Source organism: Zophobas morio, unplaced genomic scaffold, assembly GCF_036711695.1.
Source record: "Zophobas morio isolate AGI-343-1 ecotype UQ-CSIRO unplaced genomic scaffold, CSIRO_AGI_Zmor_V1 ptg000029l, whole genome shotgun sequence".
In the NCBI taxonomy this organism is placed as follows: domain Eukaryota; kingdom Metazoa; phylum Arthropoda; class Insecta; order Coleoptera; family Tenebrionidae; genus Zophobas; species Zophobas morio.
The window spans coordinates 2,447,431-2,473,670 of record NW_026972134.1 but is presented as its reverse complement, the minus strand read 5'-3'; the positions used below and the strand labels follow the sequence as shown (position 1 = coordinate 2,473,670).

Here is a 26,240-nt window from a genome sequence, read left to right as displayed (position 1 = left end):
GCATTAAAATGAATAGAAAACCTGAAACTAATCTGCTGAAAAATGTAAAAGACAATGTGAGATAATAGTTTACAAAAGAAGAAAATATTATGACAAGAGCTTTTTGAAGAATTATAAGAAGATAATATGGGTGAAGAAATTACAAGGGGAGAACAAGCAGTTTATAAAATTGGAAAATGCCCCTGAAACAGACGAAATTTGTGTTTAAATGAATAAGGACAAAAAGAATTGTTACAAACAGTAAACCTAATAAAAAAAAGAGAAAAAGACTCCAAAGAACTGAAGAACAGAAACAATTATCACTGTTTAAGAAAGACGAAAATAGAAAAGGGTACAATATCTACACAGGTAGAAATATCAAGAAAAAGCAGCTGTGGTTACTCGAGAATTTAACAAGTTAAGAAAAGATGAATTAATTAACATGTTAGTGACACAAAAAGTGCCCAAGGGTGTAACGAATGAAGCCGCCAAAATAATAGGACATACCAGAAAAAATGACGAAGAGTTTCTCGACTTCAAGGACATACTGACTTGCCAAAAACGCACTTGAATGAAGACCCAAGGTGAGCTCGAATTAACTAAGAAACTAGTTTATCACTTCGAGAAAGAACTCAGGAACAGGAAGAGCTGATTCTGTTCTTGAAGGAAAATAAACAAACAACACAACAGAATATCAACAGAAACTCATCTACTAGCAAAGAAACAAAGAATATCAGCACTAAACAAAAACCTGAGACTGATAAAAGTAAACCTGAATGGAAAAACATTCATAATCATAACAACAAAATAAAAGGTGGGAATTCCGAAAATCCAAGATTTAATGATAATAAACAAAATAAAACACCTGTAGAATATAACATCCTATTAATAAGTACATGCTGGAGTTCTCATTGGCAATGGCGAAAATGCCATTATCACGTTCGAAACAGTGCCGAAATTTGCATTCTTGTATGTACCCTGCGGATCAAATATGATTTGCAAAAATCTGCTGGTAGTTCTACACGAATCTTTTCAAGAATTCAAGATATTAAATTTTGCTGTGAGGTATGGAATAAAAGCCAGTACAGCACATCCTTCAAAGTAGCTGTTCCTCTCGAAAGTTATCAATGGGTCATGAACCTCGAGGTATGGACCCACAGGCAGTACGAAAATTTGACTTAAAAATATTGGTGATATCATAATTGACCCACCTACACACTCGACAAACATAATTTTCAGTTCCGGAGTGTTTCCAGACAACTACAAATTAAGTAGAGTGCTACCTGTTTTTAAAAAGAAAGACCCAGATATTAAAGATAACTATCGTCCAATGTCTATCGTGCCCTTGTTTGGTAAAGTTACCGGAATCTTATTAAAAAATCATTTGATTACTTTTTTGAAATTTTTGTTTTGTTTCATAAATCGCAATTTGGATTTCAAAGTAATCTGTCTACGATAGATGCCGTCTATGGGGTAGTGAGAAACACAGTCAACGGACTTGAAAATACTGAATTTACAACCATTACGCTATTGGACTTTGGTAAAGTGTTTGACTGTTTCTCACTCACTGTTGTTAAATAAACTTGAACTTATGGGGCAAGTGGAATATCATTAAACGTCTTCAAGGCGTATTTAAATCTAAGAAAACATTACATCACTATAAATCACACGATTTTCATAAGTCGTGAAATTAAACGTAGTGTGCCCTAAGGCTCTGTTCTTGGGTCGCTTTTATTTATCATTTAATGTAAACGATATTTTCTACTCCTTTCTCCCTGATGATGTAATTCTGTATGCAGATGATGTTAGTTTTATAAGTAAAAACACAGACCAGAATGAAATCAATCTTAACGTAGACCGAAGACAGAAAAATGGTATCATTATAATTCTTTAAAGGTAAATATAAATAAAACTCAAGAATTAGATTTGTCGTCTACTGTTTCATACATAAATGGTTACCTATGTTGTAGAGTTTTGAGGATTATCTTAGGCGATAATTTAAACTGGAGATTGCACATAAATGAGCTAGGAAAAAAACTATTTTTTCTTGAAACGTCAGAAATACGGGTCATTGCATACCTCAATTGATAAATATAAAGTCCCACTTCACTGCACTTGACAGAAAAAAATTTTTTTTGCTGCCGCTAAATCAACCAATGAAATTTAAGCCTAGCCGTCTTATGCGTTGATGTTGATGTTCTCACTGTTACTAATTTTTTGTGCTGCCAATGTCAATCACACATAACTCTCATATGTCATTTGTCACAATTCAGTCGGTCAGAGTCGAAGAGTCAAATTATAACTGTCACCTAAATTAAGCAATCATCATGCACAATCAAGAATATTCTTATAATAATATGAAAATAATAAATAAGAAAATTTATAATTTGCTGAAATTATTGAAAGTTTTGCTATGATTAACATTTTATAATTAATTGCAGTCATGTTTTTTTTGATCAAGACATTAGAAAATATCGTGAAAAAAAGTGAGGTTATAAGAAGGAACAACATTTAAAATACTGTAAAATGATAGTATTTGTAGAAGTACGTGATGGAATCAAAGGTATTTTGATTGCTAGAACTTGTCCTCTACAGATTTTAAAGGTGGCATATTTAGGTTGTTTTAAATAGCTGGAATTGGAATATTAAACAAAAAGAAAAGCCCTTTCGGTGAGTAAATTTGCCACTGACCTATTTTCACATCAAAGTGAAAAACTATATCGATATTGAAAAAAATCACAAGGTTATAGAGTATAGTGACTCCAATTTTTCTGTCTAGGCTGTTTTCGCATTTTTTCTGCCGGTCATCAGCGGCAGAAAAAGTGAGGGGTAAGTACCTACCTGTTTCGTGATTATGATTTATGATCAAGTGTCTGAATTTTTTAGACCTTAGAATACAAATTGGTTATCCTATTAGTGTTTTAAGAATCAGTTCTAAGTGATTTTTGTCACAATTTCTTAGATTTCAACATTTTCATGTCCAATAAATTGGATCCAGTTTCACGTTTGAAGAAAAAATAGCATGTTTTATACGGAGAAAAATGACTCTTCGTGGCTCATCTGTAATTGCCGGCCTCGCGCGCTCGGCCGTCAGACCTACAGATGGGCTACGAAAAGTCTCATTTTTGCTCCTTATAAAACAATATACTATTCTTCAAATTTTTACATTGAAACTTACGTGGCTACTGTAATATAAGTATTCTGTTGTGTACTTTTCTTGCACTTTTTCAGAGTCATGTAAATTATGGTGTACCTCTGTGTGGTAATTCTGTAAAAGCTAACAAAATATTCGTCTTTTTTCTTTACACAATTTTGCGATGACGTCATCAGCACGTACATCTACTTGTATTGGTGCCGTGTAATACTAAAAATAACAGTATTGCATTCCCAAAATTTTCTGGGACAATGGAGCGAGCCGTTCCTGATTTAATCATGACTCATTCATTAATTTTTTTTTGAGCCACCTGTTTAAGCAAATCTAAAAAATATGAATGCAATGATAAATTACAAGTAAAAACTCATCATATTTTGCACATTTTGGGTAGAATTTATTCGGCAAAATTTTGAGATGGCGTCATAAATTTTTTTGGGGGGAATAAACAGATATATTTTGATTAACAATTTACCGTGCTTACACTAATTTTAAAACGTCTATAAGATTTCAAACTATTCAATTTTGCAATTCTTGATTTATTCAATAAAAAAAAATTAACCGATTCATTAATTTTTTTGAGTCCCGCCTATAAGCAAATCCAAAAAATATGAATGGAATGATAAATCACTTCGTCATTTTAGAAAATCATTGCACTTTTGTAAAATTTTTGAAGAAACTCTTTTCATCAAATATGTTCGCGGTATACCTACTATTCAAAAATCTTCTTTAAACTAACTTCCCTCAAATACAATAAATGCAATTTAAATATTTACTATCAGAACGTTAGGGGGTCTTCCTCTAGCCTCGCCCACCGGCTCTTTATTTTTTTCAGAAAGTATGTCATTTGACAACATCAGTTTTATCTTAGCAAGTACTAACTTTACCCACCCACGCTTTATGCTTTATTTTCTTAGAGAGTAGGTCCTTTGCCAAAATCAGTCTAATCATGGCAAGTATTAGCCCCGCCCACCCGCCCTTTATTTTCTTAGAGAGTATGTCCATTGCCAAATTCAGTCGTATCATGGCAGTGTACTAGCCCCACCCACCCACTCTTCATGTTCTTAAAGAGTAGGTCCTTCTCCAAAATTAGTTTTATATCGACGAGTACTAGCCAACTGTACTTACTTAATAATACTTTTGTATGTTTGTGGTGACTTATTAAAAAAAAACACGTTGCCCCACCTTACATAAATAGGGATTGTGTTAAAGCTTAACGATGAGACCCTCAAAATTTGAAATACCCCTTTTGCAATGCATATACAGAAATTTTATGTGAAGGTGTAGGTATACTTTATTTTAGGCTAATTAACGTGCTTTTCTGTGATTTTAAGAGCAATTTCTTAGGGATAAAAAATAATATTAGAGGAAATTAAGGCACATGTTACTGAAATTAAGAAAATAGTTGTGGATCGTTCAACATGCCTACGACGGTGTATAAAGTTATCATTCATAGAATCACTATTGTTTCATCATCTGTGCTTTCTATCAGACTGTTGACAGAGGAAGCACAAGAAGTTAGAAATAAAGACATTTAAAATACTATCGATAATGCGTAAGTCTTTCAGAATATACAGCAACCAGGATATTTTAAATAGGCTTTTTCTGTATTTTGAACCTTTAATAGCCTCTTTAAGGCGACTTTGCAGCAAAAAAAAATTAAAAAATACTACCAGACATTCGTCAAATTTTGCAAAATGTAATAGATGGAAGTGATATCGAGGAATCGAAATCGACAATTTCAGCCGATGAAGAAATAATAATGAGTTCCGAAAACGATTACTGACTAGTGGTTTGTAATATTAAATAAATATAATCATTTGTAATATTATTCCTTTCTGTAACAGTTTCTTATTAGATTATTTATTCTACTGTATTTGAAGAACTATATTAAGAAAACAGGTTTTAGTGTGAATTCGCTTAAAGGAATTTGCACTATAAAAAATTGAAACATTTTATTTTAATATACGTATGTATGTATAAAATATATTTGTGACAATACATTGCAACACGTAATGCGTTAACACATTACAGGTAAATACATATTTTCTTATTCATTTTTGATTAATGGGTCTGCAGTAACTTATTTACACCAGTCGTACCTACTGCATTTAAGTGAACATGAATTTAATTAAAACTCACTGCATGGTATAAACGTAACTGTTATGCTCTTCGTCTAATATGAAATAAAATAAATGCGGAACGGGAAAGATCATTATATTTTTTATTTCTTGTGAACAGAAAATTCTTTTTGTCACAAGAACGAAGCTGCTAAAAGAAATTGCTTTCCTTACAATGTGTTCGCGCTAAAGCGTTACCCATTTTCCACTGTTCTTAGAAATATTTGAGAAAAAATAAAATTGAACAACATCAATGTTTCATATTTTTAAATGCCTGAGGTAAACATGTGGAATAAAATCCAAGGACACATAATTTTAAAGAAAATTAATCTGTTATTAGTTTCAAAAGAATTGTCATTTAGGGAATCTTTAAGGGTCACAGTTTGTAATCTTAACAACTGCAATTTTAATATTTATCTCAATAAATAAACTTGCTACCTCGTTGCTATAAAGAAAGGTAAATCATTTCTTTATGATTTGTTGTAAATAATTTTAGTCCATTTCCATAATAAGTGCTTATCCGAAAAGTGTACTTTTCTTACAATTACGATTACACATGCTAGTTTTTTTCTGAGTGAAAAAAAAATGTAGTACGAGCGGAGCCCAAACTGAGTAGTATCTTCCACTATAAATCTAAATACCAGAAAATGTTGGTTTCTTATTTTCAAAATGAATTTATAAATTTGTGTTTTACCCAAAGTGACCAGTGAAATTGGAAAATCGAGAACATTGAGTTCTGACAAAACTATAAATTATTTTATAGGTATTTTATGGACTATAGTAGCGAAAATATCATCTTTTATTCAGGAAATGGCATGTTTTATAAAATAATCTCCTAAAATAAAGATAATTGGATATTATGATCCATTTATTCAGTGTTAAAATCAACTCTGGTTGATAAATATAAGTATTATTGATACGAAAATCCATGAGCACCTCTGAAGCGCTCTTTTACAGGTTATATGACAAAAAATCTGAAATATTGACGAAAGACCATATACAACTTTTTGAAAGCCCCAGATAATACACTTTTGACGGGTGTCCTAGATAAAACTCCGCCTCCTAATACCTCGAGAATGGATAGAGATATTGAAAATCTGTAAACGCCGTTGTTGTTAGTTGCAAGGGGGAAACCTGATTTAGTACAAAAAATAAGTTTGATGGAATAAACTAGGGAATAAAGTACTACCAGTTTATTTTACAAAAAAATCTCTAAAATCTATTTTTCAAAAACCGTCATTTCAGCGTATGTTCGAATTGTCCACACTCAACAAAAACTTCTTATTAGTTCGTGATTAATGACGTATCATGCGTTAAAAACGTTCAAACATTCCCAGTTCAGTTTTTTAATCTTTAAATCAAGCAAGGGTCACGGTTATATACCGCCACAACAATAATAAATCTAGGGACCTTAAATCTGGGCTGCGAGTTGGCCATCGATTAGAGCTGCTATTACCGATCCAATTTTTGTTATATATGTTTTTATAATTAAAAAATTGAACCATTTTCGAGAGGCAGCAAAGAAATATTGCAGTAATCCAAGATTTCTAACATTAAAATGAACAGTTGTAATTGTGCTTGAAAATTTGTTTCTATGACAATATATGGCAATTCAATATATGTATCTCTTCATTTTGGTAATGTTTATTTTTAACAGTTACAACTAATATAACACGTCTTTCAATTGTAATTTTAGTGATCTATAAGAATCTGTTAAAAATATATACGTTCCAGTTTAAAAAACACAGGTTTGATTCGTGACGCCGACGGCATATATGTATCACGTTTGGGATGTACTAAGTCAAGTTTCCCCTCTTAAGCTAAAACAATGACGTTTACAGAATTTAAATATTTGTATAAGCTCTCAAGATATAAGGTCGTGGAGTTTTGTCTGTTTTAAGGAAATTTCGGAACGCGGTTTTCACCACTGTTTTCAGCTTACAAAGCTCTATAAATTGTGCCGAAAATGTGTATATGCATAGATTGTTATTCTACGCGCAAGGCGTGAAGAATGAAATGGTTAGGACACATAGATTGAGTAACAGATGAAAGAAGAATCACGAAGTTATTACGTATAGAAAACCAGTTGGAATGTCAGTGATTGGAGAATAGAGAGGCAGTTGATAGAAGACGGTAGAGAATTGTTGTGATTAATATAAAGTCACAAAGCTGAGATCATTGCAAGAAATAGTTAAATGGTAAATAATGTAACGAAGAGATTAGATTGTGTGCTAATATACTTTTTTAATTATACTACGAAGTTTTAATGTCTTTACATTGTCGGTTACAATTTGGTAATTTGTTTATTTTCAAATATGTACTTGGAAAACCATTCATTTATTCATTACCTGCTCATTAATAAGTATTCGAGGCATTACCAGCACTTTGTCTGCTAATAATTAACGGTCAATTGTGACGTGCTTAATTTATTAAACACGACATCACATTTCCTGACACATTTTGTCAATTGCGAAAACGAAGTGCATGTTCATTATTCAGTCCTTTATCTGTATTTTACTGATTCAGTAACCGTAAATTAATAATAATAATAATAATAAGGCTTTATTCCTAACAGGTTTACACCCAATAACAAGGAAAACTAAAACTTAGGCTCAAATCAACCGCAAACAGTAAATAAATAACATACAATTCCAAAGTCAGTGAACTTAAGTATAACATAAGGCATTATTAATAATAAAAGCTCCCACAAAACTACAAACTATAAATTTTACTACTTACTAATACAAAAAAAGGATTTGATTATAACCGATAGCGAATCGTAATGTATATCGCAATGAGTAGATATTTCATTAAACTTATTACACATAACAACTACTGGAGACTTACGTAATACGTTTGACTTATATGGTGGACTATAAAAAGTTTGAGATTGGCGTGAATTAATACGAGGTACGACCAAGTTAAATTTATCCAGAAGGCTCGGACAATCTATTTTGTTGTTAAATAAACTAAAAACAAATTTAATGACAATAATATTGCGCCGATCCTGGAGAGCTAGAAATTCAAACCTACTCAGAAGTGCAGCATGATCACACCCCCTTTCAGGATAAACTTTATCTACACAATAACATAAAAATTTGAGAAATTTACGCTGAACAGCTTCGATATTTTTAACATGCACATCATATAAGGGATACCAAATTATAGCACCATATTCCAATCTAGATCTAATAAGCGCAAAATATAAATTACATAAAGTTCTTATATTTGAGAACTCGCTACAATTTCTGTAAACAAAACCATACATCCTAAAAGATTTTGCTATTACATCATCTATATGTTTCACAAAATTGAATTTAGAATCAAACGTAATGCCTAAATCTTTAAAATTGTCACGATGATGTAACTCAGTATTGGCTATGGTGTAAGGAAATATACTAGGATTAAGTTTTCTTGTATAGGACTCAACGAAACATTTGTCTTGGTTAAGAGATAAACGATTACGAATACACCATTGCAAAATAATCTGAATATTAGCTTGAAGAGTCATGCTATCGTTAATATTTTTAATCTCCATAAACAACTTGAGGTCATCCGCATATAAAAGTTTCTCACATGATAGACCATCAACAATGTCATTAACAAACAGAAGAAACAATAATGGACCTAAGTTCGACCCTTGCGGCACACCAGAGGTAGGAGAAAATGGTTGTGAATAAAAGTTACGATATTTAACGACTTGGACTCTGTTCGTTAGATATGAACGGAAAAAGTTGATCAGAGGAGTGGAAAATCCAAACTGTTGTAATTTAGCAATCAAGACATAATGATCAATTTGGTCAAATGCTTTACGAAAATCCGTGTAAATAGTGTCAACTTGACCCCTATTATCAAGACAAACAGAAACATATTGAGAGAAACACGCCAGGTTTGTAATCGTAGATCTACCCTGAAAAAAACCATGTTGATATTCAGTTATATGACATTTGACAGCAGAATAAATGTATTTATACAGAACAGTCTCAAATGTTTTTGCAAAATTACATAACAAACTAATGGGTCTATACTTATCAATATCAGAGACATCACCTGCTTTGAATACCGGACAGATACAAGTCTTTTTCCAACAATCAGGCATTTTACATTGCTTTAATATGAGATTAAAGATCTTTAGCAAGGGATTGGCAAAGATACATGCACAGTCACTCAGGACGAAACTAGGAATGCCATCCAACCCAGCAGTACAAGAATTCTTTGATTTTTTCAAGGCTAGAAAAACATCATTTTCAGTTAGAGAATCAATAGAGACAAATAGTTGACTCGACTTGTCAGAGGCAAAAGAGGGACATAGATCATCATTGGAGGCAATGTATACACTATTAAAGTACTCACCAAACGCGTTTACAATTTCCTCTGGTGAAGTAAGTTGTGAGTCATTAAAATGCATCACCCCAGGAATCCTAGTACCCCCCTTTTTAGATTAAACAAATGCCCAAAACGATTTAGGGTCCGTTGAGATATTGTTCTCAATTCTGTGAATATATTCTTTGTACGACGCCTTAATAAGATGCTTACACCGAGAACGATACAATTTAAATAAATTCCTGTAATAATAATCAGTGTTGCGTTTTCTATACAGCCTGTGACAAGCATCCTTTGCCTTAATGGTTGCTATTATTTCCTGATTGAACCAGGGAGGCCAGGAGTGACTATTACGTTTGGGCACCGATTTTGGAACAGTAAGAAGAAAAATTTCATGAAGCTTATCATAGAAAAGTGAGCATACTTTATCAACATCAATGCTAGCCTCTAAAAAGTCCCAATTGGTTGACCCAAGCAAATCATATAGCAATCGAAAGTCAGCTTTTTTGAAATTGAATTGATTAGTCATATCATTTAATGGAAATTCACGTAATGGAGTCTCTAAAACCGTAAGTATGGATAAAGAAGGGTGATGATCGTCGGCGTCAACAAGATCAAAATCTGCACTATCAACCTGGCATTTCAAGTTAGACAGAACTAAGTCCAAGATGCGTTGCCGCGTATTTTGTATTGTGTTGAACTGTGAGAGAATATTAAATTGTAAAAAGTTGTTAACAAGAGTTCATTATATTTTATTCATGATATTTTAGATATTTATGCTTTTTCAATGACAATTTTAATGTCTATTACTTACAATAAATCAGAGTAGTTTTTAGCCTGCTTTAAATCGTCTCCTTAATTTGAAACAATATTTTGTGGTGCAATACAAAACTCCATTTCGGAAACATTGATTTTTTTAATGACGTCTCGTTGAAAATATCAAAGTTTATAAGAGTGAGACCATTGAAAAAACTAGGTTCTGGCAGAAAAATGAGTCAGATTAGCATCTGTATTAATTAATGCGAAGCATGATACAGAAAAATTTACGCGAGTTGTTGTGAAATAATTGCTTGAAATGCAAACACTGATGTGTTTACATGATTCTACATAACTTGCTAATTCGTTGTCAGAAATGTTTCAATGTTTATTTTGAATTTTGGACGTATCGTACAAAATCTTGTCCATATATATCTTTGTTTTAACTTATACAGTTTATTAAAAAAACAAAAATAAACAAAATTTGCAAAATTGAATTTTATAATTTTTCGACGAATATTATTGGTTTGCCTGTACTTGAAGGGCGTGGGAAGTTCTGTCTAAATAAATTCAGACCAATTTTTTACACAGCTGTAGTTTATGTGTTTTTTGTCTAGATATTAAAGTCAAATTTGCGACGGTCATTACCCCATTACACCGGTAAAGTGGAAATATAAATCCGATAAATTTAATAAACACTTGTTGCACTAGAGTTGTTTCAGTTTAGAACTAAATAACTGGCTAAATAGATTCGCGTAAAAATAAAAGCAAATTATATGCCACTATTAAAGATTCATTTTTGTTCGATTATTTCTTTGGTTATTCCGTTCACTTGTCGACGTTTCGTTACTTATGCTGGAGCTTTATCAGCGATACACGTGTTCTGGGGATAAAGCATATGTACTGTTTTTATAAATAACGAGGAACTCGAAACGTCGCCAACAACGATCCACACACTCTTTTTGTGCACCGGGAACCGAAACGCCAATAAAGTGTGCGTTTTTAGACGTTTAGAGTTTGAAAAATTGAACAGAATTAAAAGTGCTTCCGAAGACTATTGACCAATCCAGATGAGAACTCAAAAATTATTTAAAAAGCTGCTTAAAATTTACGTTGTAATACATGTATTAAATAAGAATTTTAGAATTAAATTTTCGAGTGCCGATCACCTGTTCAGTAATATATATATTTTTTCCAGTACAATAATAAAAAAGTACTGCGTTCCCACATTCTTAGGAAAATTGTGTAAACCATTTTTCATTAATTTATGTATTGTATAAAATAATTAATTTTTTAAACATGTTTTACAAACAACTCAAAAAATTAAAAATATTTTAATAACCGACAAACAATATTACCTTTAGCGATGACGCCATCAGCTTTCTGGAGGGGAATAACTTATAATCATTGTTCTGTAATTATTATTAAATCAATTTTTATTCAAAATTCAAAAAAGGCATTTCGTAAATTTTGACACTTAATGATTTATTAATATGTTCACAACAACCCTAACAAAACGTGTGCAAAACTTCAAAGTTAAAGGATGAAATTTTATTATATACTTTTGATTTATTTTCGAAAAACTTTCATGCATACTGATTAATTATTATTTTTAATTATTAACCATTGTTAACAATATTTTAAATACATTTTACGAAATAGGCCATCGGCAAAATTTTGAAAGGAATTTTTAGTGAAAGTGGTAAGGAGCACTAACTCTATGACACGTTCTGTTGAATGTTTATTTAGCAAACAAAAAATAATTTTAAAAATGTCTGGACCTAAATGTAGAAGACACGTTCGACACTAAATTTTTATTTTATATATTTGACCATATTTCAATTAACTTCTTACTATTGGGTACATGAAATCGATGGGACTTTCATAATTCAAAATAATATCGGTATCCATAGTTTTCTTGATTTTGTAATATTACAAAAAACTTAAAAATTGTTCAGAATGAATCTCACAACAGTGGCTAATTTTTCACATTTTTTAATCTATCTATCTAAATCGATATTTTGGTTTTGTAAGTGAACGTCAAAGTGATATAAAGAATTTTTTAATGATTTTTCTCGAACTTTGTCTTGTGAAGTGAATAATGTACCGTTAGTGCGCCATTTTGAATCACTCTGTACATACAAAATTTTACAACAATCAGTGCAGCAGGAATCACGAAATTAGCGATTTGTCAAATGAACCATATTACAATACAAAAGTGTTGCTTGATTTATTTTAAACTTGTATTCTAAATTACTTCACATGTATTGATGCGTATTTTTGTTACCCCCCATGTGAATGTTTAGTTACGTCTGCTGAAAGTAGTACAACCTGACCTGACCTGACCTGTTGTTTGATTTTTACAGACTTGTGACAGAATTAATTTCCATGTCCTTCGATGACAATAATCTACATTACACATATATATATATATATAAATATATGAATCTATGAAAGTAAAGATGGGCTTAATCCCTAAGTTCAGTTTTAAAAAATACACGTTATTTACAATTCTACCAGATTCTGCTCAATACATAGGATATTGTTTCCGCCTTACTTTGTCGTCATTTTTGGTTGATGGTTGTGGAATCTACTACTTAACTTTAAAGAATCAGGGTGGATGGAAGTCCGCTACTGTTGCGGGGGGCTACGTGGAGGAATCATTAACCAAAAAATTGCAAGTTTCTAAGAAGATTTTTTCTTGTATGGTAGTTTACAATTCTAAACAAAATGTTTAAAGAAATTGTATCAAATTTTTCATAACCGTTATGAATTATATTCTCATACGTTAGAGTAGCCTGTTTGTTTAAATGCAGCATGAACATGTTTCCTGTGTTAAGTTCAAAAAGCAGTTTTTCCCAAATCGCATTAAATTTCGTACTTTAAGAGATGACCGATTTCTTTTCACATTTGTTTGTTTTCTGTCAAAACAGTGTAGAATCTCGTGATCATGGTCTCTAGTTTGTTTTCGTGTATCTGTACGATTTACGACCAGATTTGTGGCATTCTTGGTACTCTTCTTTTGTAACTTCCTTCAGTTTAAGTACTGTTCTAATTTTTTGAGAGCGATGGTATGTTACTATTGGACGGTATAATTATTGTGAGTGCAGAATTTAAAAAAAAACTCAATCGACGAAAAGATACTTATGATTTTGTTTGATATAATGGTGAGTGCAAAAAATATGCAACTACTGTTTCACGTGGGTATAGAGAACAATATCCGAATACCAGACACCCTGACGAGCTCTTGTTTTGACTTTGTGTGTTTTTGCTTTTAACCTAAAAATTGATATTTATTTCAAAATAGTCAAAACCATACAGCTAACTATGTTTTATTTAAAAAATAAGGAAAGTAAATATCTATTTGGTTCAAATTTAAATAAACTTGAAACTGGAAAGGGTTCGTTGGATCTACTTATATTGGAGGTCTTTATGGTAGGTGTATAGAACAGATTTGCTTTGTTTTTGATATAATAAGTTTAATTCATATACAGGATGGCCCAAATAAAACGAAACAGCGGGACCGTAGGCGCTGTTCTTGATTATGTGAAAAATGTTCGGACATATCGATTTTTGATTTAAGGGCTACGAAGTGAATGAAGGTCATTTTTAAGATTTATTACATTACAGTCTTAACGAGTAAGTCAAAAAAGGTGATATTTTAATGATTTTTCATAATATTATTCCTCAGGAACCAAACCACCGACTCTAAAAATTCAATCACTGTTAGAAAGAGAATTAACAGGGGTTCCGCAATATGCGGTAAAAGAACGAAAATAGTAACGTTATACATCCATCTTGAATCTTCAAAGACCTTTGACTCAATTCCCCTTAACATTTTACTCCATAAACTTAATTTAATAATTAATTAATTTTTAATTTTGGTTGTATGAGTCCGCTTTTAAATCTTTTCCAGTTTTATTAATATTGATTAGTTGAACAACAGGCGTTTAGCCCATTTATACAGTGCATCTTTTTAAAAGTGGCCATAGGGATTCCCAGGTTAAATTTTAGACCCCATGTTAACTTTTGTTAGGGTGAAAACCGGGAGATAATTTTTGCGGAGACAATAGTCTTAAGCCGGATTTATAATTTGTCCGTACACGCAAACGGCCCCCGATGACGCAACGGAAGAAAGTTCAACATCAGGTTTTGCTAACATGCATTTATAGCAACTCCGCATCCGGAAGCAGGTCCGTAACAGACGCAAGTTATTGCGATGCTTACGTTCGACCGTGCGTTCGACCAATACGGGTGGCTATTGTGCCGAGAGAATCCGAATAAATACGGCGAAAATCGAATCAGGTCTGTTTTTACATGGCTGTCTACAAATATTACCGACAAAAATATCTAAATATATATTTTAATTTTTTTACAGAAATATCCTTTAATTTTAAACATGGCCTTTATTAAAATCGACGAAAGATAACCCAGATTACATCAGTAAAAATTTCAACTCTGAATCTTTACTCAAACATAAGTTAACATGGGGTATAAAATTTAACATGGGAATCCCTATAGCCACTTTTAAAAAAGATGCATTGTAGATCAACATAATAGAACAAACAGATGGAAAAATACATGAAAAAGTACAATTTGAACAGTTGTCCGACTAATCAGCAGCTATAATTACTGCTACCCTCTAAAGGAATTGGAAAACTGAAGATGAATCTTATCAGAGTAAATCAAATGCGTCTTGCTGTTTGTGATACTCCGAACACATTGCGTAAATGGGCGAGTATTTAAGAACGTCAATACGCGAAGTTGGAAAATAAAGATGTTGAGACCTAGCAGAAGGTCTAGGTACACCAAAGCAAAGTTGACCCAGAATCGCTGGACAGTCAACATCATTCCGAATGATTTTCTTAATAACACCCTTTAAATCCCTACGTGCGGATCTAAAGTTTAGGAGGTTAGTCTCGGTCTTATTCGATTAATATTTAGTCCAAAGTGTCCATTTGAGATTAACCATTTTAATAACGTCCATCGTAAACCAAGCAGGGTAAGAAGAATTACGACGACGGTGAGTTTTCGGGACATAACTATCAAGGATTGAATTAAGTTTGTTATAGAAAAGTGAGCAGATGGTATTGACATCAGTGGCATCCTTCAAAAAGTTCCAGTTAACTAGACCAAGCTGTTCATAAAGATTGCGAAAATTCCACTGTACATTCGAAGACTCACATGTCCCTATGACTTTTGTTTTAGACGACTGATATTTTAAAGTAATTAAGAAGGAGGGATGATGTAAGTCTTCAGATAAAAGATAATCTTCAGATTTGTCTACCACGCATTGTTGGCTAGACAGAACCAAATCTAAGAATCTGCCATTGTTATTAGCCACCTTGTTGAATTGGACAAAGTTAAAATTTTTATCTTGCAAACAAAAAGAAATACGTATTTTACAATAGTTTCAGTTCTGATCAACATATTTCCATTTCCAAGGATGAAATCTGAAACCGCTTTTATTCATCATATTAATAATGTTTTAGTTGAGCGCTTAACTTGTTCGCGGCTAGGATTCGCACATTATATTAACATTTCCTCTATAGATGTTCAATTGCCACAAGTCAAACTAAATATTATATTTGATTAGAGCATCGCTAACAAACTCCCTCTAAACCTAGATAAATGTTTCTATATCACTTTTTCCCGTAATTAGACGCAGATCATTTCATTATATTATACAACTGGACGATCTTAGTGAAGAAAAATTGATGCAAGGTAATTTCGATAGAAATTCCTTCTCTCCTGAAGTACACTAAAACATATCCAGTTTTTCCAAAAAATATAAAATTTGATTTTCCAAATTTTAGGGAAAATGGAAATTAACTGTTCCATTCATTTTTTTAATTACCTGATATAAGCAATTCTAAAAAATATGAATACTATGTCTTCATTTTAAAAAATTCAAAACAAGAATCTAGAAAGTGATGAAAATTTTAAAAAGAATGATGAGAAGATAATGGCAAATTGTTAAAAACCTGCCATTGTGTTATACAGAGAAAGTTATTGACAGCTTATATTTCAAATTTCATTGCAATAAGTGTGTCAATAATGAAGACATTATATTCTGAAAATGTATTGAACTAATATCTAATTTTTTGAAATTCACATACTTTTTTGTATACAGTAGCATTTTTATACAGTTTTTTCTGTATTTGGGTCCATCTTGTAAAATAAAAATGATTATTATTATTATTATTAGTAAAACAGAGTATACAGTTCCAGAAATTAGACCGTTACGTGTACGGCCTTCGTCTATTATTTATTTAGAACACTAGTAAAACTTGTAAGGGTTAGCGGTTTTGATTGAATGAAAAGCTAAAGAGCCAAGTAATCACTTTTTGGAACAGCGACTAAAAGACTTTTATTTAGGCATATTAAATAGTTCTCGAAGAAATGACTTAAGTGTGTTGAAATAAGGAAAGATTAGGGAGACAAATTAAAATGTATTTATTAAAAACCATATGTAGACTTGGTTTAATAGCCAGGTAGATTGTTAATTGAATTCTCGTCATATAATTTTGTTGTTTGTTCTGATCTTCATGATAGTTTTACGTAACATCACAGTCTGTAAGAGAAATCAAACACTGCTTATTACGGTAAATATCACAATACTTAACGAATAATGGAACGCTACATTTTGTTTCTTCGTTTTCGTAAGGGGAAGACATTATTTTCGCTAATTTTAATTGTATGAACATAAAATAAGGCAGTATTTTTGTAGTAAGCAATTATTCTATTATCGCAGAAAAATTTCGCTTTTTTTATTATACATTATTATGTCCTATTTCATATCCACCGTTTTTTGGTTCATGCTGGTAACGTAATAAATATGTCTATTGATTGACAACATCCTAACGGTTCAGTTGTTACCAACTGATGCAGGCGCGTCAAAAATAAGATTCAATTAATCACAATGTTGGAAATACAATGAAATTTAAATTATGAATGAGTGAATGAGTTTTCTGTGTATCAGATTATTAGAAATTATATTACAACAGAGTGTATCCACATGATTTCAAATATAATTCATTCATTTCTCTACCCATAGTTAGAGCTGCTAAAACGGCTCCAATCGTTTCAAAGCCAAATCCCACACATTTTTTTACTTCCACTGCTTTTAAAAATCAGTATTACTAACCGTCAATTTTATTATTTAAAATGTACAAATTATTAATAAACGTTAACCCTTCGAACGCGTCGCGCTCGATCACACCCAAATCGGACTCCTGTATAGACAAGACGCCGACATTAGTGAGTCCTCTAAAAGTTCCTTCCCTCAACGCCGGCAGATCCATGAACGCCAGTTTCAAAAATCCCACGGTATCTAAGCCGTTGAATGCGTCCTGCTCTAAAACGCGCACTCCCGATGGGAAATTCAGCCTTTCAACATTCGTTAAACCGCTAAACGCATTGCTTTCAATCTTGATTATGGGGTTATTAGTCAGCACTAGTAACTTTAAATTCGAGGTTCCAGCGAACGAGTAGCCCTCCACCTTCTTGATTTTATTGTGGCTTAGATAAATGGAGGTGATGTTCTGTAGACCGGCGAAGGCGAACTGGGCGACGGTAGCCAGAGGTGTTTGCTGAAACAAGAAGAAAAATTATCGTGTGGAGAAGAACATGCCAATAGGAGAGATGTTTCAACATATTGACAGATGAAACAATAATGCATTAACACTGATTAAAATGGTGTATTATTAAAATAGTCTATTACGATACCTACGCAATAGCCTAACAATTGATTAACGAAATGGCAATGCTCATTTCACAATCCTTGAAAGAAATTCGCCTGACAACACTCACTCTGCATTATACTTTTCGTTCTAAGTTTTGCAAACTATACTAGACATAATTAGTTTTTTTTTATCTGTTCACTCCCCACTGCAGTGTATGGCTTTTTTTCGGACTTTAGGGGAAAAATTGGGAGTCAGGTTGTTGTCAAACTCTTTTAATTTGAACGTAAAAGATACGTAAAAATGTTGTTCTGTGTATATATGGTTGTTTATTTGTAGCTTGTAGATTAAACTGAACAATTCTATTTTCAATACACTTTGTATCACCAGAGTCAACTAATTGTAGTAAAACAATTCTTATCGTAATTTATTTTACTTTACGTTTTAAAAATGATAAATGATTATATTGAAATTTACAAGTAGGTATCCATACAGGATGAACTATTTTTATGCACATAGTTAATAAGTAAGAAAAAACTAAACCAGTAAATCGTTCAAACATCACACGTCCTTCGATTCAAGCTGCACAGAAAGGAAAGTTTGATTTTGTGCAGGAAGAGACGTTTCCTTAGTTACCACTCTAAGTTGAACACCTGTTCCAATGGAGTTTAAGTCAACCACTAAACAGATATCACGGAAGGAACTAAAGAGTTTTGGCACCTTTCCTTAACAATTTTCTCTTTTTTCTGCCAGGCATTTTTTCATAATTTGAAGTTTAAAAAAATTAACAACCTGCCAATGTTTTCAGTCATAAACATCAAGACAAAAAAAAATCCTAATGAATGAGGCAAAGACATCCGACATTGTCCTAAATTTGACAAGGTTATTGCAACTTTGTCGGACATACCTCTCTGACTACCCTCAAACATCCATCTTTTCACATCCATCCATGTCTCATCCAAAAAAATAAATGTTATATCTTCTCAGGGTAACTGCAAATATCTCCCTAAAATATGAAGTTTTAAAGATTGTAAATGTGTTCCGTCTACTAGAATTTTTGTATTGTCAACTTTTTTGTATTTGTAGCCCGTACATTTCAGAGTTCTAAATTATTTTTTTGCAAGTTCAAATACAACTTCTGATTTAAACTATTTTTTTTTTCATGCAAGTTTGTGCCGATTAAGATCTTCTTTAAATGGCTAGTCTGTGTAGATATGGGACTTTGGACTTCTACCAGTCTGAGAATTTTGGAAGGTGTAGGTAACGGTTCGATGGTGAAGTAAAGTGGTTTTGATTTGATTTCTTGAGCATTAATGGATAAGATGGGACATATAAGGTAGAGTGTGAAAACAACAAGGTATTACTATCATATCGAAAACTGTTGTAGTTTGTCCTCTATTTGACTTTTAGACGTCGAGGACTGGAAATGTTGTTCTGGTGACATTTGACTATTACCATTTCCATTTGACAGAACAATAGAGTTCTAGTTTGCGTTTTGGTAGAATTATCCATTTTTAATTCAAAAATTAATCTCTCAACAATTTTAATCGTGCACTCGTCAATAAATTGTCAAATTTCGTCACTGCCAACCGTGTCGAACAGAAAATCGAAATAGGGGACTGTAACCAATAACCATTCTTATTTTTTTCAGGTGGATAGATCGAAATGGTGTGGAAACGGCTGCCCTATTGCTTAATTAGTTTGAACATGTTTTTAGACATCCTAGCGTCAAAATAGGAAGAGAACGGTTTACGATTTTCGGTATCTCTTAATTTAGTATAATTTCTTACGATATGTGTAACTTCTAAATTGAACTAAAAAATACCCGGACAACTTAATCCACAAGAATTTTAAAACATTGGTGGAAAGTTATTCGACAGAACTTTCCTCGCGTCTAAAATACAGTCGAAGAAATACAGTTTCCAAAAATTAACAAATTTAATTTGGAGGTTTTTTTTGATGATCTCTATGAGCTAAAATTAATATATGCATAGATTGTTGAAGTACAGGTAAAGAAGCCCCGTATGCATATGTAACATATGTTTTTAGTGAGTTTTTAATTAATATAATTTTTTTTAATGACGTCGTTACGGAAGCATAGAATGGTCACATGGATTTTTTTTTAGTAAAAACTCGACATGTCGGGATTAAACTCAATGTGTTGAGAAAAACTAGACATGTCGAGATTAAACTCGATATGTTAAGTCTAAACTCGACATGTCGAGTTTTTTCTCGACATGTCGAGTTTTTTCTCGACATGTCGAGTTTAAACTTAACATGCACACTTTTTTTATGACATGAAAATGTACTTAATTGTTATTAAGAATTCCCGAAGTTGCAGGCCACGACTGCAACAGCACTGGCCATCGGACGTCGATGAGCATTACTTCCGCGATGCCGAAGTCTGCTGATTACGAATCTATCTTGAGATTTATCAGTTAATCATAAATAACGATACTTCTGCGACATGATCACATTTTTGTCAAAAAATGTATCGATTCGAATATTTCCAAGATACGAACATGTATTACTAGATGCGTGTCGATTATCTCGATAACGTGACGTGCTAGAGAAACAAAACGATTGTAGATTTAGAATCAGCATATTCAACTAATTCTTTTTCTTGACGATTTTTTGGTTGTAGACCAGTGTTTTCTTGCTTTTTGAATTTTGATTGCTACGTTATGAGTGTTATGACTCTTACTTCCCCTTGAGATTTCGATAATAATAAAAAAAGTATATTTCTATTTATTTATTTATTTATTTATTTATTTATTTGACTATATTTTGTAAAATTATTAAATTAATAAAAATAATTATCTATAGAATTTGATATCATTCGTGATTAGCAAAGTAATTACACTTGGTGAGCATCTTAGAGCGCTGGTAATTAGGACAGAACGAGTGTATCAAAATCATATTCAAAATTATAATTGATGATATAATATGTCTGTATGCAGTTCGCATTACATGAATTTATTATTACTATACTCGACCATATAAGAGCAAAATAGATAACTTTTTTTTGAGAAACTATAAGTAACGTATTAAATAATTCAACATTTTTATATAATTCATTAATTCATTCGAGCGTATGGCACTTTTAATACTGCGGCAATTTTGGTAGACTGGTAATTAACGCGCTGGTAATTAGAGGCGCGGGTAATTCGTGGTGAAAGTTGGTTAATGGCACGCATTTACTACTGACATGTCATTAAAAAGTCTACACGTCGAGATTAAACTCGACATGTTAAGTTTTTTCTCAATATGTCAAGTTTAATGTCGACATGTCAAGTTATTTCTAAAAAAAAATCCATCTGACCATTCTACGCTTACGTACATCGTCAGTATTTTAGCAAGGACACGTATATCAGTTTGAATAGGGCCAGTGAACAGTTTTAGTGACAGTACTGCATCCGCAAATTTCCAGGAAAATGGGATAGTCAGTAAAATATGTCGCCTCATGAATTATTTTTTTTTGAGTCACCATATATAAACAATTAAAAAAAATTGGTCGAAGGTTACTTACTTCGATAGAGTTTTCTCCTCCTCAGTGGCGTAAATAATACCCCGCAGCCTCTGTGCCGAAAGAGCGCAAATTACAAGGGGGCGCGGTACGCACAAGCGCGGACAATATGAAATATATTTAAACCAGATAACCGAGATGAAAAAATGTATTCTTAATTCCTAGTATGTACATTTTTAACTTCGACTGTTCCTGTATATACTTCGAAAGAATTATTCGACTATTATCGTACCGTAACAGCGCTGGCATCGAATTATGCATATGTGCAAAAAGAAACTGAAATCGGATTGATTTTGTCCCTTCAACAAAGAGGAGAGAACTAATTAATCAATTAATTAATTAATTAGTTAATTAAGCACAATCGAACGTTCACCATTTTCGCCAAAGGTTTGAAAGCAAGCATGACACATGATGACCCACTGTAAGGCTGTAGCGATACCGCTTATACTCGTAGAAAAGGTTACAATATACTCGTACATAATTTCTATTTTTTTATGAAAATTTGGATCCATCGGAGAATATCTGAAGACAGTTTCATTAAGAACAAGTACAGAAGTATATCTATGTTATTTTAAAAAAGTTAGATTCTACTTATTATGAAAAAAAATGAGGTAATATCATCACATTGCTGGTAGGGCTGATTAGGCAAATTTTGCTTAACGTTTTACCATTTACACGATATTCCTAACATACATATAATTTAACAATAATCGGTCCGGCAATGTAACTCCCAAAATTTGTCTAAAGTAGAAGAGTTGAAACCTACTCTGTTAACTAGGGTGGGAACAGGCTCGTTTAAGATCTTGATACTGTTTTTTTTTTAAGTTCCTTAATTGCCCTACAGCTTAATTCGAACACTGAGATATCGATCTATCAATCATTAACTCAGAAAGGGGGCAGTACAAGAACAAAATTAGTTTATTCTAGTTTGGAAACGACAATGTGAAGTAGATAAGTACATAATGACCAAAACGAAGCATACAAAGTCTAGTCCGATTATTATAAGCCGTGACGTGATTAACTCGAGCCCACTGGACAGATCGCAAATATACCGACGACCGAAGATGAACAGTGTCTGTTAATCGTTCGTCGTCAAATAAGAACAAGGCTATACGCTAACGCACTGATGAATGATATAGACGTCTAACAATCGGGGATACTAAATACAATTGAAACTAAAGAGTAAATTTTAAAAACTAATAAAACTATACACAAACCAAACTCCGTCTCCGAGGACAACGAGAACAGCAACAGTCTAGACTAAATTAGGAGCGCGGCTTAGTTGAGGCTGCCCAGGAGTTGTTTACCCCAGGGTCTTAGTTCCTTGCCTTACCCAAAGACGAAGGGGTAATACTTGTGACGTCAAGTATGAGTCTCGCAAAGAAGGAAAATTACTCAAAATCTAAAAATTTATCTGATACTAATCTACAATGACCAAGTTCGCCACAATGTACCGAAATGGAATTAGCAGATTATCCAGGAAAATTTTTGTAACGGGAAATCCCTGCTAAAAGGTTTCAGATCCGACGATGTCAAAAGTCTCTCAAAAAGGACTGGACCATAGATTGTTTATATCTAGGTACGACGTGTCATTTCGCTGATAAGCAAATCACGCGGTATATGTTTTGGTTTCAGAGATTCCTAGAGAGACAAACAGACGGAAATTGAAGACCCATTTTTCGTACTCATAGAGTCATAACAAATCGAGAAAATATGAAAATTGCAAGTCGTTCCATGGGCTTGATTACAATACTTAGCTTGGTACGGAAAGTAACAATATGAATGCATTGATGAACAACAGGTACTTTTAATATTGTACATATTTTAGATTTATTCGGTTATATTTTGAGATCACGTCATCAATTTTTTGTGGGATGGGATAAACCGATATATTTTGATTAACGTTTGCAAGATTTCACAGTATTTAGTTTTGCAGTTTCAAAGTTAAATTGTAAAATGTTGTTATACCATTATTATACATTTGGTTGTGAAATTTCAAAGTTGAGTTATACACTTTTGATTTCTTTTACAAAATTCTAGATGCCTAGCTTAAAAACTCAACACATATTCATAAACTGCAAGTGGACGAGTACGTTCTTTTATAAAAATTAAATAACATTTACTATTGTAAACATTGGAGATGACGGCATGTTATTGTTAGCGGGATAATGGCACACATTTTGGTTAGCATTGTGTCATCTACGTAATATTCCAAATATACGTACAAAATTGATAACAATCGGTCTGTTATCTAATAAAAATCGACTCAGACGGCAGACACATAGACGGAAACGAGAGACCTATGTTTTCGTATTCTAGGGGTCATGAAACTTCGAGAAAACATAAAAGTATCCAGTCGCACCCCGATGGACTCCATTATAATATTTCCTAAGCTTACCCTCGGGAAAAAGAATGAAGTTTTAAAGGAATTTTTTTATAGGTATTTCCAGCTAAAAATTTTCAGCAAAATGGCGCCTTTGTGTTGATATTATAACATAACTTAACTTATACTTACTTCACTAACTTACTGACATTTGTTTTGAATAGACATCTGCAGGATTTGTGATTCACATTTTATGTAGTCATGTGAAATTTGCTTTGTTAAAGATGCTTTGCAGATAAATTGAATGTTTTTCATACGATTAAAAAACTGTAATCTGAGACACGCCCTGCAGCTGTAATTAATTTTTTATTGTATAAACTAGGATTTACAGACAGTAATTTAGTTCTTCCGTTGAGAGGTTTACATCTTAATAAACGTTTTACGTAATTCTTCCGGGCAACACTCAGCTTAGCTTTTATTAAACACTATAAAATATTGTCTAATTTATTTGTTGTTTATTAAAAAATATATTTCTATAATATATATTTATTATTAAATTCTTTGCTTGCAACATACTATGGACACTTAAACTTGATAATTTGATGCTAACAAATACTTGGGAGTAATACTTCGGCTTATTAAACCAATTAGATTGTCTGCAGATTTAATGGTCCGCATTCCTAACGTATTTCTCTGCTTTTTTCGTTTTTCTCGCATTCCAAACGAAATGTGTTTATCTTTATTTTTATTTCAGTTTTAAACGTAAAAAGTGTCTTTCACATGTTTATCGGTTTCTGTCTATTAAATGACTGTTTACATTTAAAAAAGTTGACTGGTAGGAAGGCCATAACTGTATCCTGTATGTAAAATAGGGCAATTAATATTACCTTACCGAAATGTGAATTGTCAACATTTGCCAAGAAATTGAAAAGCAAGAGATGTGAAAACCAATAAATGTAAGTCCATCATTTTTCTAATTTTGTTCGCAAAATTTTTTGAATAAACAAAATGTATCCATGCAAACGCGATCAGCTCAATCTTTTTCAATTCAAATTGCCTGGCTCAACTGTTTTCAATTTTTGGCTCAATGGACAGAACCCTATAAATCCTTCAAAACAGCCTGAAATGTCTCAAAATCGTCGTTATCGCTCGGATTTCGACCTGACATTTGCGGCTGTTGTGATATTTATTATTATATCCTAGGTATGTTAACAACGATTACGTCGTTAATATAGTGGAATGTTACAAAACGTTATATGATGATCTACGAACAAAATGTTGAGGTCAGTGGCACACAAAAGTTACACAAAATAATTAATTAATTAAATGCAGGATTATGAATTAATTAATTAGATACAAATTAAAACTTTTTCTTGCGAAAGAGTAGAAAACATTAAACGCTCTAGTAATGTTTTATACGAGATTTCACCATACAAATCGCTCAAATACCGTTTCACATTAGCACTAAAGCGGGAAGGGGTACTATCATGCATTAAATACGAGTACATCCTGTCCGGGATCGCTAAGGGCACTTCTTCTAATAATTCTGGCAGATTCTGCATCAGAAAGTCTAAACGCCTGTGCCCATCGAGTCTTTCCGGTAAGACAAACGGTCCTATAAGCCAAGCTCGAATTATTCCCGCCCAAATGTATCCATTGATGGGTTTTATGGAAATTGAGTATTCTGGTGAAGCAGCATTCGTCGGTCATGAGAATTTCTGTGTAGAATAAAGGATTGTCAGCATTTCTGTTCAACAATCACTCACAGAAATTAGTGTGGGAATACAGTCTTGTGGACCCAAACTTTGAACCCGTTGTAGACGATAGTGCTATAAAAGATATTCTTTGATGGTTCTCCTTATCGTGCAGTAACTTACGCCAACTTCTTTTGCAATTCCAAGGATGTTAGCTGAAGATTTGCATCCACCAGTTTCTTCTTCAAGATGTAACATGCTACAGTTCCGGCTTTTCCCTACTTCCTGATCTTTGAGCAAAATTAATCGCGTCTCTCGCAATTTTTGTGTTACACTTGCAATGGTTCCATGATGTGGCTGCCAACGTGCGGGTAAACGTTCGGTATACCTCTTAGCTGCGGCTGTGGTATTACTACCACATTCGCCGAATGCAAAGTGCATGTTGACATATTCGCCTATAGTGTATTAGATAAAAAAAACTGTAAGTGTAATTAATAATAATTTTTAACTAATGTTTTCGCAACAGGTAACAGCATTTTTTTTGCACCAATAACGAATAGTGATGTTGGTAGTGCAATAAATAAATAGAAATCTTCAATGTCAGCCGGTGAAGATGGCATCTGCAATAATTTATTGAAGGCGGTGTCGGAATTTATAACTACCCCATTAACTTATATTTTTACCTT

At 32.7% G+C, this 26,240-nt stretch overlaps 1 protein-coding gene across 1 annotated transcript in view; it reads right to left on the bottom strand.

Annotated features, from left to right (window-relative positions):
• Positions 1 to 26,240, bottom strand: part of LOC135137746 (slit homolog 3 protein-like) — a 137,892-nt gene that overhangs the window by 1,491 nt on the left and 110,161 nt on the right. Inside the window, exon 4 of the mRNA XM_064067475.1 lies at positions 17,477 to 17,921. Coding sequence (XP_063923545.1) covers positions 17,477 to 17,921 — 445 coding nt within the window. The remainder of the gene's footprint in view (positions 1 to 17,476; positions 17,922 to 26,240) is intronic.